Source organism: Peromyscus californicus, unplaced genomic scaffold (genome assembly GCF_007827085.1).
Source record: "Peromyscus californicus insignis strain IS unplaced genomic scaffold, ASM782708v3 Scaffold_5__1_contigs__length_169319896, whole genome shotgun sequence".
Lineage (NCBI taxonomy): Eukaryota > Metazoa > Chordata > Mammalia > Rodentia > Cricetidae > Peromyscus > Peromyscus californicus.
In genome coordinates, this window is record NW_026294573.1 from 142040905 (window position 1) to 142058987 (window position 18083).

Consider the following 18083-nt stretch of genomic DNA (forward strand, 5'->3'; position numbering starts at 1 on the left):
AAGACAAAGAGGCAGGATCATTTACTTTGCCAGCTTGTTGATATGAGACGGGGAGGGAAGAAGCTATATGGGGGGCAAAAATGGAGGAAGCTTTGCTCTGCTTTTCTGTTTGTCACAATTACCTGAGGCCATGTGCTGTCCGGTTCCTCCTCTCCAACACTGCTTATCTCAGAGACAGGCAGGCCCTCTGTTCCCTGCTCACTGCACACACACACACACACACACACACACACACACACACTCACCGCCCCCAGTATGCGCTGTAAGCATGGAAAGAAGGCTTTGTGGGTTCTAGTGTACTCAGTGACACTGACCGAGTGGTGCCCCTCTCCACACCAGTAGTGGCATTCTGCTGCTGTACACACTTGTGTCCAGGTAGATTTTCTTTCACTTGCAGGAGATGAGAACTGCCAGTTCCTCTGTATCTCATTTGCCAGTTTAGGAGAAAACCTTGAAGGGAACCTCTGTCTCTTCTCCAGGGCTGTTGTAGTTTTCACTGTTCCTCTGTGAGTTAGTTTGAATTGGGAACTAGGGTAGAAGGTGTGGGAAAATAAAAAGTGAACTCTATCACCTTATACTGGAAGTCTCTGTGATACTCCATTGATTAAATGTTCTGATATCCTGGGCAGAAACGTCAGTCATGAAAGATTAGAATATTAATCTTAGGTGAATAGAAATTTATGTTTTGTAGCTGTTAGGAAGTTAGAGACTTAGTTACTACAGATCTAGTTACTGCATAGGGAATATATGAAGTTATTTACACTGGGACTTGTAATGCAGTAGGTCTTTCTCCGAAGAATAAACATTCATTGTATAGCCATATGGGGCAGGGCAAAAGTAGCCCCTGGGTGTCGGCAGTGCTTCCCCACCACAGGAGAAGAGCTTGCTCTGTGAAAATAGGAATCCCTAAGCAGTCACCCAGGGCTGAGGGAGGAAACAAGGACTCCAGTTGTCATGTTGCTTCCTGAAATTGTCAGAATCTCCACAAACTCAGAAGGGATACAAACTATCCCTATCTTAATATTTGCCTGAGTTCCCTCTTAAAGTTACATGTCTCTGAAGAACTCAGGTACTTCTTAATAAATAAGAGTTATTTCATATGACTGTGTAGCTTCTTATTATGGAGTAGTTTATGTCTATTCTGAGTTTTTACTTATGAGCTGTGATGTTTAAAGACTTTATTCAGGTGAACAGGAATATGGTGGATTACATATAGTTCAACCTCCAACTGGGAAAATTGTGAATGAACTTTTCAAAGAGGCAAGGGAACATGGGGCCGTCCCTCTAAGTGAAGCTACAAGATCTTCAAGTGATGACAAAGCCAAGGTCAGTGCTGTCTTAACTGTCTGGGACGTTAGAGGTGCTTGGACGTGTGTCTTGGTAAAGCCCTTCCGATCTTGGCACCCATTGTTGGGAATGACTGTTCTCCATGAAACTTCAGTTTTAGTCTTTATTTGGCAACAGCTAGAAAACTTCCTTCTGTCAAGCCTTGAGGTCATTTGAACATTTCCAAGTTCTCCAGTTCTGTAAAAAAAAAAAAAAAAAAAAAATTGGGCATGGAATTGATTTAGTATGTAAAACAAAGCAAGGTTGTAATTTAAAGCACATTTGTGATGCAGTAATTAAGAGAAAAGCCATTTCTCCTCAGATTATCCTACCTGAAGACTATGTATTCAGTATAGCAGGATCCAAAGTGTGATCATAGCTGACTTACTGTAGCTAAGAAAACAGCTTAAAATGGAGGCCATCACAAGAAACCACAAATGGCCACAGTGTAGAGATCAACAGGTCATGGGGAAGCTCATCCCCAACAGATACATCTGCACCACAGCTCCTGCATCTATGGCTCAGAGAATATCTCAGAAGAGGGGGCAGAAAGACTGTAAGAGCCAGAACACCAGGAAGCCAGCTGTGAAACAGTCTCCTAGAAATGGCTGTGTGAACAGGACTGGAACAGTGGCAGTTTCAGTGGACATGTTAACATGGAAGGGGAAATTGCATGTGGTCACACCCCTAAAAACGACAGGCAACTATTGATTGCTGGGAAAAGGAGAATTACCTCTCCCAGGGATGAGTCTCTTATTGGTTATCCAATACGGAGTGATCAGCCTTGAAGCCATATACACACCACCAACAAAAACATTCAGAATGAGATATGGATTTATATAACATGCATGTATGTAACAATAATAAAAAGAGGCTATCAACTTGAGAGTGGGGTGTGTGGGAGGGCCTGGAGGGGGGAAAGTGATGTAATTTCTGTTTCAATTAGAAACATCAAAAACATTTAAAAGCCTGTAAAACACATACAGAATTCTTTGTTGTTATAATTATTTATTTTATGTTTGTGCTCATGTACAAACATATCCACAACCCACATGTGGCAGTCAGAGGACAGCTTGTAGGAGCCTATTCTCTCCTACCATGTGGCTTCTGGGGATCAGACTAAGTTATTTCACATTTTGAGTTGCTAATATTTATATGAAAACACATTTAATTTCTCACATACACTTATTTATAACTTAAGGTTATTTTATTTTCCTAGTCACTATGAATCTGGCCAATAATTATTTGTCTAGTTTTGAAATATCAAGTATACAAATAATGTTTTGACTTTAAGCCATAGTGAACTCTTAACCCATTTATCGTGTATTTCAGTCATTTACAGGAGGAGGATACAGATTGGGCAGTTCCTTCTGTAAGCGTTCAGAGTACATCTATGGAGAAAATCAGCTGCAAGATGTAGGTATAGTCATCAAAATGTTCAAGCATTCACCTCTAATTCATAGTTTTCTCCCCTTTCTGAATTAATTGTTGACACTATAAATACAGTCTCCCTTAGTAGTTTTTGAAGTATGAGTTAAAGAACCTGTGTGTTTTCAGTCACAATATTTCTACTGCTATATTAGAATGTGTAATTTTTAGGGTTTTTTTGTTGGTTTGTTTTTTCAAGACACGGTTTCTCTGTGTAGCCCTGGCAGTCCTAGAACTCACACTGTAGACCAGACTGGCCTCAGACTCACAGAGATCTGCCTGCCTCTGCCTCTTGAATGCTGGGATTAAAGGCGTATGCTACCACTGCCCAGCAGAATGTATAATTCTTAAAATTTTTTCTTTAGAATTGTATATTTTTATAATACAACATGAATTAAATTATAAAAACATGTGAAATCATTATTTCTGTTGCATTTGGAAGTACTAAAATTACAGATTTATTTTAGATATTAACAGTATCTTAGAAGGTCTCCCTTGCCCCTTGGTGTGAATATTTAAGCTGTAGAACTAGAGAGATTTAGAGTGTGGATGAAAGGTCTGAATTACAGGTACCAAATGGAGTCTGTCTTCTCGTTGCTTCTGTTTTCTCAGTGAGCTCTGAGTGATTGCTCAGAGCCAACCTCCACCCATGGGACTTTGATATTTGCAGCTATTTTAAGTGTTTTAAGCTAAAAATAAACCTGTTAAGTAAACACATGGACACACATGTTTAGCTTTGACTAAAACAAATATCTCTATTTTAAGGTAAGTTAATCAGGTAGTAAGTTAGGAGAGACAACATTGAAACTTAAAATTGTTTGGAGATGAATTCTTTTTTTTTTTTTTTGCCCTGTCTCCAAAAGGTTCAAGTTTTGCTGAAGCTGTGGAGCAATGGTTTTAGTTTAGATGATGGAGAATTGAGACCTTACAATGACCCAACAAATGCTCAGTTTTTGGAATCTGTTAAGAGAGGGTAAGATGAATTATTTGTGTTCTCTTTATTATGTTGAATAGAACTATTTTGAGTATGTCCATGTATGTTCCTGTTACTGCATATATGTACATGTGCATGTGGAGGTCATAGGTCAATCTCAGTAGTATTCTCTCACTTGCCTAGAACTTATTAAATAGGCTAGGCTGGCTGGTCACTGAGCCCCAGGGATCTGTGGCCCACTGCTGGAATACCAGCGTATAGTACCACATCCAGCCTTGTTACACGGGTTCTCTTGAGATTGAGCTCATGTCGTCATGCTTGTGTGGCAACTATTTGACAAAGTAGCTTGTCTCCCCAGGCCCTGTTTCTCTTTTAACTGTTCTGTATACACTACTAGCTTTCAAGAATAAATTGCTATGACATATCCCACAAGTGACTTTGGGGAGGTGGATCTTTGTGGAGAAAGGACATTGGATGATTGTACCTCTTAAATGTCATGACACTATGGACTTTGCTCCAAGAAGAAATATGATAATAAATGGAATAGCTCTATCTGCCTATCCATTAAGCCTCTGTCCTGCTTACTGTTGACAAGGTACCATGACCGGGGCAACTTATAAAAGAAAGCATGTAATGGGAGTATACAGTTTTGGAGGGTGAGTCCATATTCATTATGACTGAAAGCATGGCTGTAGGCAGGCAGGCATAGGAACCACTCAAGCAGTAGCTGAGAACTGATCCACAGGCATGAGGCAGAGAGCCAGCTAGGAATGGTGTGAGCTTTAAAACCTCAAAGCCTACCCCCAGTGACGTACCTCCTCCAAAGCCATGAATTCTGATCCTTCTCAAAAGTTCTACCAACTGGGGACTGAGTATTCCGATTTGAATACTTCCAGCGTTGTTGACTACAACACACTTCTCTCTCTTAGGCTCATTCCTCTCCCTGTCTGCAGCTCTCTTTGGCAGATATCCCATGGTTTGGCATCTCCAACATCTTGGGATCTCCAAAATAATCCAAGCTTCACTTTCACAGCTTCACCAGTTGGCCTCTCTGGGTCTCCATGTGGGGACACCCCTGCCACACACCTGTCCTCAGCAACTCCTTTTTTTTTTTGGTTTTTTTGAGACAGCGTTTCTCTTGTGTAGTTTTGGTGTCTGTCCTGGATCTCGCTCTGTAGACCAGGCTGGTCTTGAACTCACAGAGAACTTCCTGCCTCTGCCTCCCGAGTGCTGGTATTAAAGGCATGTGCCACCACCGCCCAACTCAACAACTCCTTTTAAACCCTGTTCTCCTGTATCCTTTACAACTGTAGAGCCAGAACCCTGTGGCCAGAGCTGCCAGATTTTGCTGCCTGCCTGGGATGGAATCTAGCTCCTCCCTTGAATTACGTGTACATAAGTTTTGATTTGTTGTTGCTCATTAGGAACAGGTGGCACTGTAGGACTTTTCTGTTCACAGGCTGCAGGATTAGCTGGGTGGAGTTTCCCTGAGGGTGCCACTCCCTTTATTCCCTTCTCCTTATCTCCTTCAGCACAAAGCATGACTCCAACATTAAATTTCCCGCTGCTTTCTTTCTTCTCAAACTGTACATCTTATCTTTCTTTTTGCCCTGCTTGCCCTTCTTCATTGTAGACCTACATAAGAGTGACCACTAATAACCACTTGACAGTCAATACTAGGCTCTCTTGAAATCTTCTCTGGCAACCAGATTAGTTCAAAACTGTTCAACTTAGCCTCAGGCAGATTCTTAGGACTAAGGCAAAAACCAGCCATATTCTTTGCCAGGATAGTTCTAGCCCAGTTACCACTGTTGTTCTCTGAAATCTCTTGAGCTGAGCTTCCATAGTCCACATTGTGCTCAGCTTTACTGTCAACCATGTTCCTACTAGGATGGTCCACTAAGTTCCACTACAGTACTCAACAAAGTGCTGCATGGTCAGGCCTATTATATCAATACCCCACTCCTGCTGTAGAGTTTTTCCTAAGTAGAAATGCAACTAAAAGCATAAGGTTGATGGTGAGTTGTGAGGTTACAAAGCAGGAAAAGCCCACAGAGAAATTGAAGGTAGAGCCCTTTTAATGAAATTTGACCAGGAGACTCAGTGAGGCACCATGAGTCCTGGTCAATTGATTCTGTGGGCCATGTTCTCTTGGGGTCCCTCACCCCTCTGGTTCCTGCTATCCTTCCTTCCCCTACTCCAAAGGACTCCCCTGACTGTGCCTAATGTTGGCTGTGCCTAATGTTGGCTGTAGGACTTTGTATCTGCCCCCATTCAGTTGCTGGATGATGTCTCATGGTCTGTTTGATGACAATACTGCTAGGCTCTGATCCTAGTATACTCTGTAGGCAGACAACCTGCAGATTGAAGGTTTTTGTGGCTGGGTTGGTGTCTCAATCCCGCCATTTGAGGCCTTGCCTGGTTGCAGAAGATGGCTGGTTCAGGCTCTGTGTCCCCCATTACTAAGAATCTTTGCTAGGGTTACTCTTGTAGATCGCATGGGGTTTCCATTTCACTAGGTTTCCATCTCACTGCCAAAATTTTCCCCAATTCCACTTATTTCTCTCAGTATCACCTCCTCACAGTTGATCCTCCTGTTCTAAACTTCTACTGGTCCCCAGTCCACCTGCAAAAGCTGTCCTATTTCTCCTTAGGGAGATCCTTGCGTCCCCTCTTGAGCCCTCCTTGTTACTTAGCCTCTCTGGGTCTATGGATTATAGCATGGTTATCCTTTACTTTACAGCTAATATCCACTTATAAGTGAGTATGTACTATGTTTGTCTTTCAGTTCCATCCATTTGCCTGCAAATTTCATAATGTCATTGTTTGTATCAGATGAGTAATACTCCATTGTGTAAATGTACCACATGAATCAAGTTTCTGTATTCATTCTTCAGTTGGGGAACATCTAAAACATTCTGTTGTTTGCAGTTTCTGGCAATTATGAGTAAAGCTGCTATGAACATAGGTGAGCAAGTGCCCTTGTGATAGGATGGAATGTCTTTTGGGTATGTGCCCAGGAGTGGTATGGCTGAGTTCTTGAGGTAGCTCAATTCCCAGTTTTCTAAGAAACCACCATATTAATCCCCAAAGTGACTGTGCAAGTTTACACTCTATCAGCAATGGGGGCGAGTGCTTGCTCCAGATCCTGGACACTTTTGAGCTGTCACTTATGTTTTTGATCTTAGCTATCCTGCCAGGTGTAAGATAATCTCAGTCGTTTTGATTTACATTTCTCTGATGACTAAGGATGTTGAACATTTCTTTAAGTGTTTCTTGGCTATTTGAGTTTCATCTGTTGAGAATTCTGTTTAGATCTGTACCCCATTTAATTGGATTATTTAGTTAATGTCTAGTTTCTTGAGTTCTTTATATATTTTGGAGATCATCCCTCTGTCAGATATGGAATTGGTGAAAATCTTCTTCCATTCTGTAGGCTGCCTTTTTGTCCTATTAATGGTGTCCTTTGCCTTACAGAAACTTTTCAGTTTCATGAAGTCCCATTTATCAATTGTTGATCTTAGTTCCTTGCCTACGCTATTGGTGTTCTGTTCAGGAAGTTGTCTCCTGTGCCAGTGCACACAATGCTGACATCCAGTTAGACTAGCACCCTTTGTTGAAGATGCTGTCTTTTTTCTGTTACATATGGCTTCTTTATCAAAAATCAGATATCCATAAGTATGTGGATTTACATCTGGATCTTTGATTTGATTGCATTGGTCAATGTGTCTACTTTCATGCCAGTGCCATGCTGTTTTTATTACCATTGCTCTGTAGTACAGTTTGAAATCAGAGATGATGATACCTGCAGAAGTTCATTTATTGTGTAGAATAGTTTCAGCTATCCTGGATTTTTTGTTTTTCCATATGAAGTTGAGTATTGTTCTTTCAAAGTCAGTAAAGAATTGTGTTAGGATTTTAATGGGGATTGCATTGAATCTGTAGATTGCTTTTGGTAAGATGATCGTTTTTTACTGTGCTAATCCTACCGATCCATGAGCATGGGAGATCTTTCTACCTTCTGATATCTTCTTTAATTTCCTACTTCAAAGACTTGAAGTTTTTATCATACAGGTCTTTCGCTTGCTTGGTTAGAGTTACCCCAAGATAGTTTATATTATTTCTGGCTATTGTGAAGAGTGTTGTTTTCCCTGATTTCTTTCTCAGTCCATTTGACATTTGTGTATAGGAATGCTACTGATTTTTTTATTTAAGATAATCTTGTTTCCAGCCTCTTCACTAAAGGTGTTTATCAGCTGTAGGAGCTCCCTGGTAGAAATTTTGGGGTCACTTATGTATACCATCATATCATCTACAAATAGTAATACTTTGACTTACTCCATTCCAGTTTTTATCTCCTTGATCTCCTTTAGTTGTCTTATTGCTCTAGCTACAACTTCAAATACTATATTGAATATATATTGAGAGAGTGGACAACCTTGTCTTGTTCCTGATTTTAGTGGAATTGTTTTGAGTTTCCATTTAATTTGATGTTGGCTACAGGCTTGCTGTAAATTGCCTTTTTTTATGTTTAGGTGTGTCCCTTGTATCCCTAATCTCTCCAAGACTTTTATCATGATGGAGTGTTGGATTTTGTCATAGGCTTTTTCAGCATCCCGTGAGATGATTGTGTGTGTGTGTGTGTGTGTGTGTATTTCTTTCAGCTTGTTTATATGGTGGATTACATTGACAGATTTTCATATGTTGAACCATCCCTGCATCTTGTTTTTATGATGGAATACATTGGCAGATTTTCATATGTTGAACCATCCTTGCATCTTGTTTATATGGTGGATTACATTGACAGATTTTCATATGTTGAACCATCCCTGCATCTTGTTTTTATGATGGAATACATTGGCAGATTTTCATATGTTGAACCATCCTTGCATCTTGTTTATATGGTGGATTACATTGACAGATTTTCATATGTTGAACCATCCCTGCATCTTGTTTTTATGATGGAATACATTGGCAGATTTTCATATGTTGAACCATCCTTGCATCTTGTTTATATGGTGGATTACATTGACAGATTTTCATATGTTGAATCATCCCTGCATCTTGTTTATCTGTTGGGCACATTGACAGATTTTCATATGTTGAACTATCCCTGCATCAAGCCTACTTGATCATGGTGGATGATCTTTTTGATGTACTTGGATTGTGTTTATGCGTATTTTATTGAGTATTTTTGCATCAATATTCATGAGGAAAATTGGTCTGTAATTCTCTTTCTTTGTTGAATCTTTGAGTGGCTTGGGTATCAGGGTGACGGCGGCCTCATAAAATGAATTGGCGATGTTCCTTTTGTTTCGATTTTGGGTAATAATTTGAGGAGTATTAGCTCTTCTTTAGAAGTCTGGTAGAATTCTGTGCTAAAACTGTTTGGCCTTGGGCCTTTTTTGGTCAGGAGACTTGTAATGACTACTTCTATTTCCTTAGGGGCTGTAGGTCTATTTAAATAGTTTATCTGATCTTGATTTAACTTTGGTAAGTAGTATCTATTGAGAAAATGCTTCATTTCTTTTAGATTTTCCAATTTTGTGGAGTATGGGTTTTTGAAGTATGACCTGATGATTCTTTGCATTTCCTCAATGTCTGTTGTTATGTCTCCCTTTTCATTTCTGATTTTGTTAGTTTGGATGTTCTTTGTCTTTTAGTTAGTTTGGATAAGGGTTTGTTTATCTTGTTGATTTTCTCTAAGAACCAACTTTTTGTTTCATTGATTCTTTGTTTGGTTCTCTTTGTTTCTATTTTATTGACTTCAGCCCTAAGTTTGATTGTTTCATGCCAGTCTACTCCTCTTGAGTGTGTCTGCTTCTTTTTGTTCTAGAGCTTTCAGGTATGCTGTTAGGTTGCTAGTATGAGATCTCTGCAATCTCTTTATGAAAGCAGTTAGTGATAAGAACTTTCCTCTTAGCCCCACTTTCATTTTGTCCCATAAGTTTAGGTAAGTTTTGCATTCATTTTCATTGAATTCTAGGAAGTCTTTCATTTATTTCTTTAATTCTGCCTTGACACAATAGTTGTTCAGTAGGGAGTTGTTCAGTTTCTTTGCATTTGTAGGCTTTCTGTTGTTGTTGATATCCAGCTTTAATCCTTAGTGTCCTGCTAGAATACAGGGGATTATTTAAATTTTCTTGTACCTTTTGAGACTTGTTTTGTGACTGAGTATGTAGTACATTTTGGAGAATGTTCCTTGAGATGCTGAGAAGAAGGTATATTCTTTTGTGTTTGTGTGAAATGTTCTGCAGATATCTGTTTGGTCCATTTGAATCATAGGTTTGTTGGCTTCATTATTTCTTGGTTTAGTTTCTCTCTGGATATACTGTCCATTAGTGAGAGTGGGGTATTGATGTCTCCATGATTAATGTGTGAGGTTCAATGTGTTTTAAGCTTTAGTAATAATTCTTTTACAAATATGGGTGACTTGCATTTGGGGCATAAATATTAAGAATTGAAGCATCATCTTGATGGATTTTTTCCTTTGATGAGTATGAAATATCCTTTTCCATCTCCTTTGATTAATTTTGGTTTGAAATTTATTCTATTAGATATTAGAAGAGCTACACCATTTTGCTTCTTTGGTCCATTTGCTTGGAAAATCTTTTTCTGGCCCTTTACACTGAGGTGATGTCGGTATTTGATGTTGAGGTGTGTTTCTTGTAAGTAGCAGCAGAATGGATCCTGTTTTTGTATCCATTCTGTTAACCTGTGTCTTTCTATTAGGGAATTGAGCCCATTGATATTGAGAGATATTAAAGACCAGTGATTGTTAATTCCTATTATTTTGTTGGCAGTGGTAGTAGTATTGTACATGTGTGTTTCCCTGTTTTGGGGTTTTGCTGATGTGAAATTATTTATTGCCTGTGCGTTTATAGTTGTAATTAACTTCCTTGGGTTGGAATTTTCCTTCTAGTACGTTCTGTAGGGATGGATTTGTGGATAGATATTGTTTAAATTTGGCTTTGTCATGAAATATCTTGGTTTCTCCATCTATAGTGATTGAAAGTTTTACTGGCTATATTAGTCTGGGCTGGTATCCATGGTCTCTTAGAGTCTGCAGGACATCTATTCAGGCCCTTCTGAATTTTAGAGTCTCTATTGAGAAGTCCGGTATAATTCTAATAGGTCTGTGTTTATTTGTTACTTGGTCTTTTTCCTTTGCAGCTTTTAATATTCTGTATTCTGTATGTTTAGTGTTTTGATTATTATGTGTCAAGGGGACTTTTTTTCTGATCAAATCTATTTGTATGCTTCTTGTACATTTATAAGCATGTCCTTCTTTAGGTTAGGAAAATTTTCTTCTATGATTTTGTTAAATATATCTTCTGGGTTTTCAAGCTGCGATTCTTCTCTTTCTATTCCTATTATTCTCAGGTTTGGTCTTTTCATAGTGTCCCAGATTTCCTGGATGTTTGGCATTAGTTTTTTAGATGTAACATTTTCAACTGATGAATCTATTCTATCGTATTTTCTGTGCCTGAGATTCTCTCTTCCTTCTCTTGTATTCTGTTCCTCTTTAGTCTTCTGGTCTTTGTAGCCTGGATTTCTTGTGGCTGGCGTGACCTCTGATCTAGTAGAGAGTCTCTGGCAAAGTTGGGGGCTGACCTTCTGGTGGCCAGCTTGGCTTTTGTTGCAACAGGGGGTCTCTGTTCTTCTGACTGGTGTGGCCTGTGCATAAGCAGAGGGAGTCTGCTGGGGTTGGGGACAGGGCCTGGAAGTGGGAAAGGCAACAGGCTGGGAGGGTGTGTGATGTGGGATGGTTCTTTGGGAATAGAATCTAGGGAGTGAGGCAGTTCAGCTGGCAACCAGGTCACTCATCTGTTCTTCTGTGACCTAAAACAATTTTTAATTTAAAAAAGATAACTCCGCCATGGCCATGTCTCACAGCCCCGCCCCTCATGCTGAAACATGGAGTGTCACCAGTCATCTGACACTGAAACACCTTGGCATCAGTTTACACAACTTCTAATTTATTATTAGAAATAAACACGTGCAGACTTCCAGTACTTGAGAGTCTAAAGCAGGAGGATTGCTGTGAGTTTGTAACTAGCCTGATCTATACACTGCATTCCAGCCTAGCCTGAGTCACAATGTGAGACCCTATTTCAAGAAAGAAACAAAAGTATTTGAATTAACTTTTAACTCATATAAGAATTCTCTTGTGCTAATTTAAACATCAATTGCTGTCTTATAATTTGACTTTCTAAAGATACTCGAAGGTCGTTGTGACATCCAAAACATTTCTATGTTAAGAATCACTAAAGAACAGTGTGACTAGCTAGATGAGATGACTCAGCACTGGCTGCTTTTTCAGGGGACCAGCATTCACATGGTGCTTTACAACTATGTGTAACTCCAGTCACAGGGCCATATTTATCCTCCAAGGGCACCAGGCATGCACATGGTACATAGACATACATAGAGACAAAACACTCATACATTTAAAGTAAAGTCAGACTTAAAAAAGTGTGACGTAACTTGAAGAAAGAATAATCTATGTGGACCCCAAAACCACCATGGAAATTTTTGTTAGCATGTAGCTCGTGATTTAATTATAGTCACCCCAATGAAGTAGTGTACTTTTAAACAATCTTAACTAAAACCTTCTCTCCCTCCTTTTAAGAGAGATTCCCCTGGAGCTTCAGCGACTGGTCCATGGCAGCCAAGTGAATCTGGATATGGAGGATCATCAAGACCAAGAGTATATAAAACCCAGATTGCGATTTAAGGCTTTTAGTGGAGAAGGGCAAAAACTTGGAAGGTAAAATTCCTCTAGTGAGAAAAACACCTTTTTGCTCAAAATGATATTTCTTTGAGAATAAGAAATAAAAATGACTTGTGAAGTAAAAACTGAAATATGAGCTATAAAGACCTTCCTACTGGAATTAGGAATTTGGATAATAATATTAGTAGCAAGTACCCAGAGATCAGTCCTCTGTGCACTCAATAGCTCCTTTTATAACAGCTCTTTAAACAGACACTGCTCTTGCAGAGGACCGAGTTTGGTTCCCCACACCCATCCCATGCAGCGCGCACCTACTTGTAACTCCAGTTCCAGGCATCCGTGGGCACCTGCACATGTGCACACTTAGCCACACAGACACACATCTGTATAATGAAAAATGAAAATAAATCTTTACTCAGTTTTGAAATAATAGTAATTTGCCCAAGATATGGTTGAGCTAGAGAATGACTGGAACCAATTCCAACCCACGCACTCTGGGGTGTGTGCTTTTGACCACTGTGCCTTGTTCTCTGGTTCAGTTTTGGCCGTTTTCATGGAACTGTATAATGCATGATGCTTTGCGTTGCTTTGTACATATCCCCTGCACACACCGCCCTCCCCCTCTCCTACGAGCTCCCTTTGTTCTCCTGTTCTCGTTCCATGCGTTTTTCTGTTCTTTGTGTGTGTGTTCTTTCATTTCTGTTTCCAATTACACAGCTTCAAAAGAGAAACTGTAAAGTGTTGCTGATTGGAAAAAGCAGTGGATATGTTACCTCACACCTTTTGTGGATGTGTCTGCCATGAACAAACACTGAGATGCGGCAGCAGGGCCAGTGTGCTTCAGTTGGTCGTTTTCTGTGGATTGTAAGCAGCCCTTAGGTTCAGTCTCCAGCACTACAAACCTGACCTGGTGGTCCACACCTGTAATCCTAGCACTAAGGAGATAGAGGCAGGAAGAGCAGAATTGCAAGGTTACCCTCAGCCTTCTACCCAGTCTGCGTCCAGTCTCAGTGGTTTACTCACCCTGTTGCTAGCCTGACCTTGAGAGCTTGACCATGCCTCAATGTGGAAAAAGGAATTTGTTCAGTTTTAATATACAGAAAATTAACACCAGCATGTTAATATGATGTGACTCAGTACACATAAACTCATATTTAACCAAATATTACATTTTCTAAAGTGAAGAATTGCTCATCACATTTTACATTAGACACTTACATTAAGAACTGTATTAAGTTTGATCCCTGGCACCAAAACTTAGGGGGAAAAAAAAAGGAAAATTGAAACTAAAAAACTATTGACTATTGATATAGAAGCTTAACAGTTCTCATTTTCCAAGAGCTTAACACAGGTACAAAGAAGAAAAGAATCCATTTTTGTCCATAGACAGTAGTCTAATTACAAAGGGTGTACAGGCAGAAGTTATCTGAGTTTTCTTGTGATACACCAGTAAATGGAAATAAGGAAGTCATGGGTGACAGCTGTACATTTACAAATGGTAGAATAGCTTGAATTGAGCTGGATTTGAGCCCAAAAAGACGTAGAAAATGTCAGTCTTTTGCTGGCAGGAAGGACTAGAGGTGACATTTGCCAGGGGCATTTTGTATAATGAGAAATGATGCACCTTGAGTAGATAATCTCTGTGTCTGTTTGTGTGCTGTTTAGTTGAGAAGATTCTGATTGCCACTCGGTCATCTGTCCCTGAATCTGAGATGGGTTTCGAGTTCGTCCCTAGTCTTCAGGATGCTCTTGTCTGATGCCAAGCAGCGCCTCTGGCCTGCCTTCTGTTACCTGCCAGTCCTCCTGCTCCGTTAGCCCTTGCCTCTCTACAGCCCCTGGATCTTCTGCCTCATGCAGCTGGAACTGCTTACAGTGTCAGCCTGTGGAGCAGGCAGTGGTGGGCCCCCTAGATCCTGTAGGACCGACCCCAGATGCTCCCTCCCTTCCTCGCTCAGCCCTCATTCTATGCCTATGTCACATGCTTAAGCACATTGCTTTGCTTTGGCTTCAAAGAATTTCTCCAGCTGATGGTAATTATTTTCATGTTACTTTCAGATGTCTGAGGGAATCTCAGTTCAAATCCTTTCTTCCTGCTTTCTTTTTTTTTTTTTTTTTTTTTTTTTTGGTTTTTCGAGACAGGGTTCTTCCTGCTTTCTTAAAAGTCTCTTTGTATCTTAATTTCTCTCTTTAAAAATAAATTGATTTTAATTAACCTTAAAATAAAAACAGTATATGAAAATGTCACTATAGAGGGCTGCAGAGATGGCTCAGTGATTAAGAGTATGTGCTGCTCTTATAGAGGACTTGGTTTGGTTCCCAGTACCCATTTAGGGCAGAGCACAACCATCTATAACTCTAGATTCAAAGGAACCGATGCCTTCCCTGACCTGCACAGGCACAAGGCCTGCTCATAGTGCATATGCATAAATGTAGGCAAAACACTTGTACACAGAACAATCTTTTAAAAACTGTCCCGGTAGTGTGATGGTTGACTAAGGGGGCAGTTGGCTGTGCATTGTTGTAGTCCAGCAGTCATGAGGCTGAGGCAGAAGGATCAGTTCAAGGCCAACCTGAGCTACAGAGTGAGACACTGCCTCAACAGGAGGGCGAGTGGGGAAGCTGTCAACAGCAAAGGAAAGTAACTTTGAAGTGAGCGCTGAATTAGTGATAACACCACAGTGCCTGCTCACTAGTACTGAACTTAGCATGTGAAGGGGTTCTGGTTCACCTCTGACTCAGAGCTGTTCCACTGATATGGCTGCCACACCTATTCTGAAAGTCATCCATTCCAATTTGTAAAGAATACATTTTTACACTCAAGCTTCGTACAAGCACGCTTTCTACTGAGTTCCCTTCCTCTTCATACTTCATTCTTGTTTGGGAAGAAGCTTTCCTGCCGGCTCAGAGTTCTTCTTAGAAGATATTAGATGATGGAAACACCTTTATGCAGTAGCTCTATGTCATAGAAAAGAACTAAGTCAGTTTTGTCGTTTCTCAGTAGGTCACTGCTTTAGGTAGTGTAGAAACCTAAGTGCCTTTGTGCCTGATGGGGTTAATCTGTACAACAGAGCAGTTCTCCCCCAGCAGACAAGGACTCAGGCCAGTGGGGATGGCTGACTCGGGGTCACAGGACAAGTGAGTGAAATGAATGTGTGGTGCTGTTGATGGTGTGTGTGCATGGTTGCTGGTGAGGAGAAAGACCATCCTGTCTTCGGGCACCTCTTCATCTGATCTTCATCCCTCTCCCCTGTGCCCTCGCTTGACAGTGCAACTGCTTAAGATTGTAGCATGGAACCTGAGAAAGAATTTCCTTCAGTATCTAGTAATTTACTGTGTTTTCCTTTTGTGTATTTTTATCATATATTTTCTCAGATTGATTGTAAATCTGGAAGCAGGAGAAAGTGGGGCAAGTGTTGACAGTAAAGATCAGTTAACTTTACCATCTTGACATATAACTTAAGTTTGGATGGAAGCATAGTGCTCATAGCAGGAGCTTTATGAAGTAATACACGAGGTTCTAAAATCTTAGTATTTAAGAGATTTATAAACAAAGATGTAAAAACTCCCTTAAGATGCTAAGGAATTGTTAGATTTTCAGATTTGGTGAAGTTTGTTTTGCTCTTGAAGGAGTTCTTTTTTCACAATAACTTTTAGTTTATGTCTGGTCATCCTGATGATATTAGAAACTATTAAACCAATCAGGTCACTAGTAAACAAGATCAAATGGTAAGGTGTTTTGTCTAGTAAGCTCTAGTGTGAATTTATGTGAGAAATGAATTCATTTCTCACTAATAACTTGGAGCTGTTTCTCTTTTGCAAAGCAATATCTACTTAAGTCAGATGTTTTTTAAATAGTATTACCAATGTTTTAAAGTAACAGTTCAGTTTTGATTATATAAGCAAAAATAGCTTTTGACTTCTTTGTTCTAGACGTTATGCTGAAGGACTTCATGGGTTAATAAATGCATTACAGAACACAGTCTTACAGAATTAGACAAGGTTGAGGTTTTTCCTCAAGTGCATCCAGTTAGAACATAGTTGGGATTTGAAATATTTTTTCTTTATACTCTTGGGCATGCTGACATTAAGTCTCTGGTTTCTCATTTCTCCCTGAGCTGTGTGGTAAACAGTGTGAGGAAAGTTTAGAGATGAAGTTGGAGAAAATGCAGCTAGGTTTCTGAGAGATCTGGGATCTCTTATTAGTAGGAGTCTTAAGCACAGACAAATTTTAATGTAATTAGAGAGGCCAGAAGAAGTAGAGAAAACTAAAAGTAAGCTGTGGTCTTGCTAGGGAAGTCCTCTGACCGACCACAGCACAGCTCACTGCAGAGCTGAGGCTTAGCTACTTTCAGTGTGTCCTGTGTCCTGCATACTCAGTTTGTGTTGATTCTTAAATCTTCTTTCTTAGCCTTACACCTGAAATCGTCAGTACTCCTTCCTCCCCAGAAGAAGAGGATAAATCAATACTTAATGCAGCTGTTCTTATTGATGATTCAGTGCCCACCACAAAAATTCAGATCAGATTGGCAGATGGAAGTCGTCTGATACAGAGATTCAACAGCACACACAGGTGAGCTGCTGCACCAGCCAGCCAGGGGTCTTTGTATTCATATACTGTTGCTCATATACTGCACAAAGCATAAGGAATAGATGGAGTTCTTTACATTTCAAAGTAAGCTTTAGACAGAAGAATATTTAAAAGGATGGTAACTACCTACAATAAATGAAATAGATGGTAATAATCATTGTAAATTATCCTATTTGTCTAAGTTTAGACAACTCAAAGATAGGAGCTGTAGTTTTGCATTGTAACTAAAACTATATCAAGTGGACTCAGATTCAAGATAGTTAGATCCTATTGGGACTTTCTCAGTTAAAAAATTGATCATTGTATGCTAGGATGGTGGTACATCCTGCCATCCCATCATTTGGAAGCTCAAAGCAAGTACAAGTTTGAAGTAAATCTGAACTACATAACAAGACATTATCTCAAACAAACAAAAAGTTTATGAAATTCAAATGAGACCTTTCTGTTTAGCAACTTCGTAATGTAAACGCGTGGTGTAAGTAGTTTATATTGTTGGTACAGTATCTCGAATAGGCTGTTTCATTCTCTTTAATACTCATTTGAATATAAATACTTTCCCTGCACATAGTAGTGCTTTTATTTTTCACTGGTTATAAGACCCTGCTGTGCATTTATCTTAGTTAAGTTACTAGGTATATGTAAATAATTTTTTAAATTCTTTTTTTGTTACTGTTTTTAATGGTAGGATTTTGCTGTGTAACTATGTAGCCTAGGCTAGCCTCAAAATCAGTGATCTTGACTTAGCCTTCCAACAGGTGGAATTACAGGGCTATACCACCACACTTAGCTTTTATATGTATGGGTATGTGTGGGGGTGTGTGTGGGTGTGGTAGAATATTATTTTAAGACGTGTTACATTTGTTTTTGCTGTGGAACATTTGTTTAATGATGCATAGATGTATGTGTTGCATTTGTTTATGTTGTATTTGTTTAACTCAGTGAAGCTGTGTTACTGTGCTTGTCTAAAACACCTGATTGTCTAATAAAGAACTGAACAGCCAATAGTGAGGGAGGAGAAGGGATAGGCAGGGCTGGCAGGCAGGGAGAATATATAGAAGGAGAAATCTGGGAGG

At 39.7% G+C, this 18083-nt stretch overlaps 1 protein-coding gene across 3 annotated transcripts in view; it reads left to right on the forward strand.

Moving 5' to 3' along the window:
- Window positions 1-18083, forward strand: part of Ubxn2b (UBX domain protein 2B) — a 56479-nt gene that overhangs the window by 7673 nt on the left and 30723 nt on the right. For 2 of the 3 annotated variants that reach the window (XM_052716036.1, XM_052716035.1), the window contains exons 3-7: window positions 1176-1326; window positions 2659-2742; window positions 3618-3727; window positions 12321-12458; window positions 16831-16992. In XM_052716036.1, the coding sequence (XP_052571996.1) occupies window positions 1176-1326; window positions 2659-2742; window positions 3618-3727; window positions 12321-12458; window positions 16831-16992 (645 nt within the window). The remainder of the gene's footprint in view (window positions 1-1175; window positions 1327-2658; window positions 2743-3617; window positions 3728-12320; window positions 12459-16830; window positions 16993-18083) is intronic. The other variant, XM_052716037.1, reaches the window with a different exon arrangement.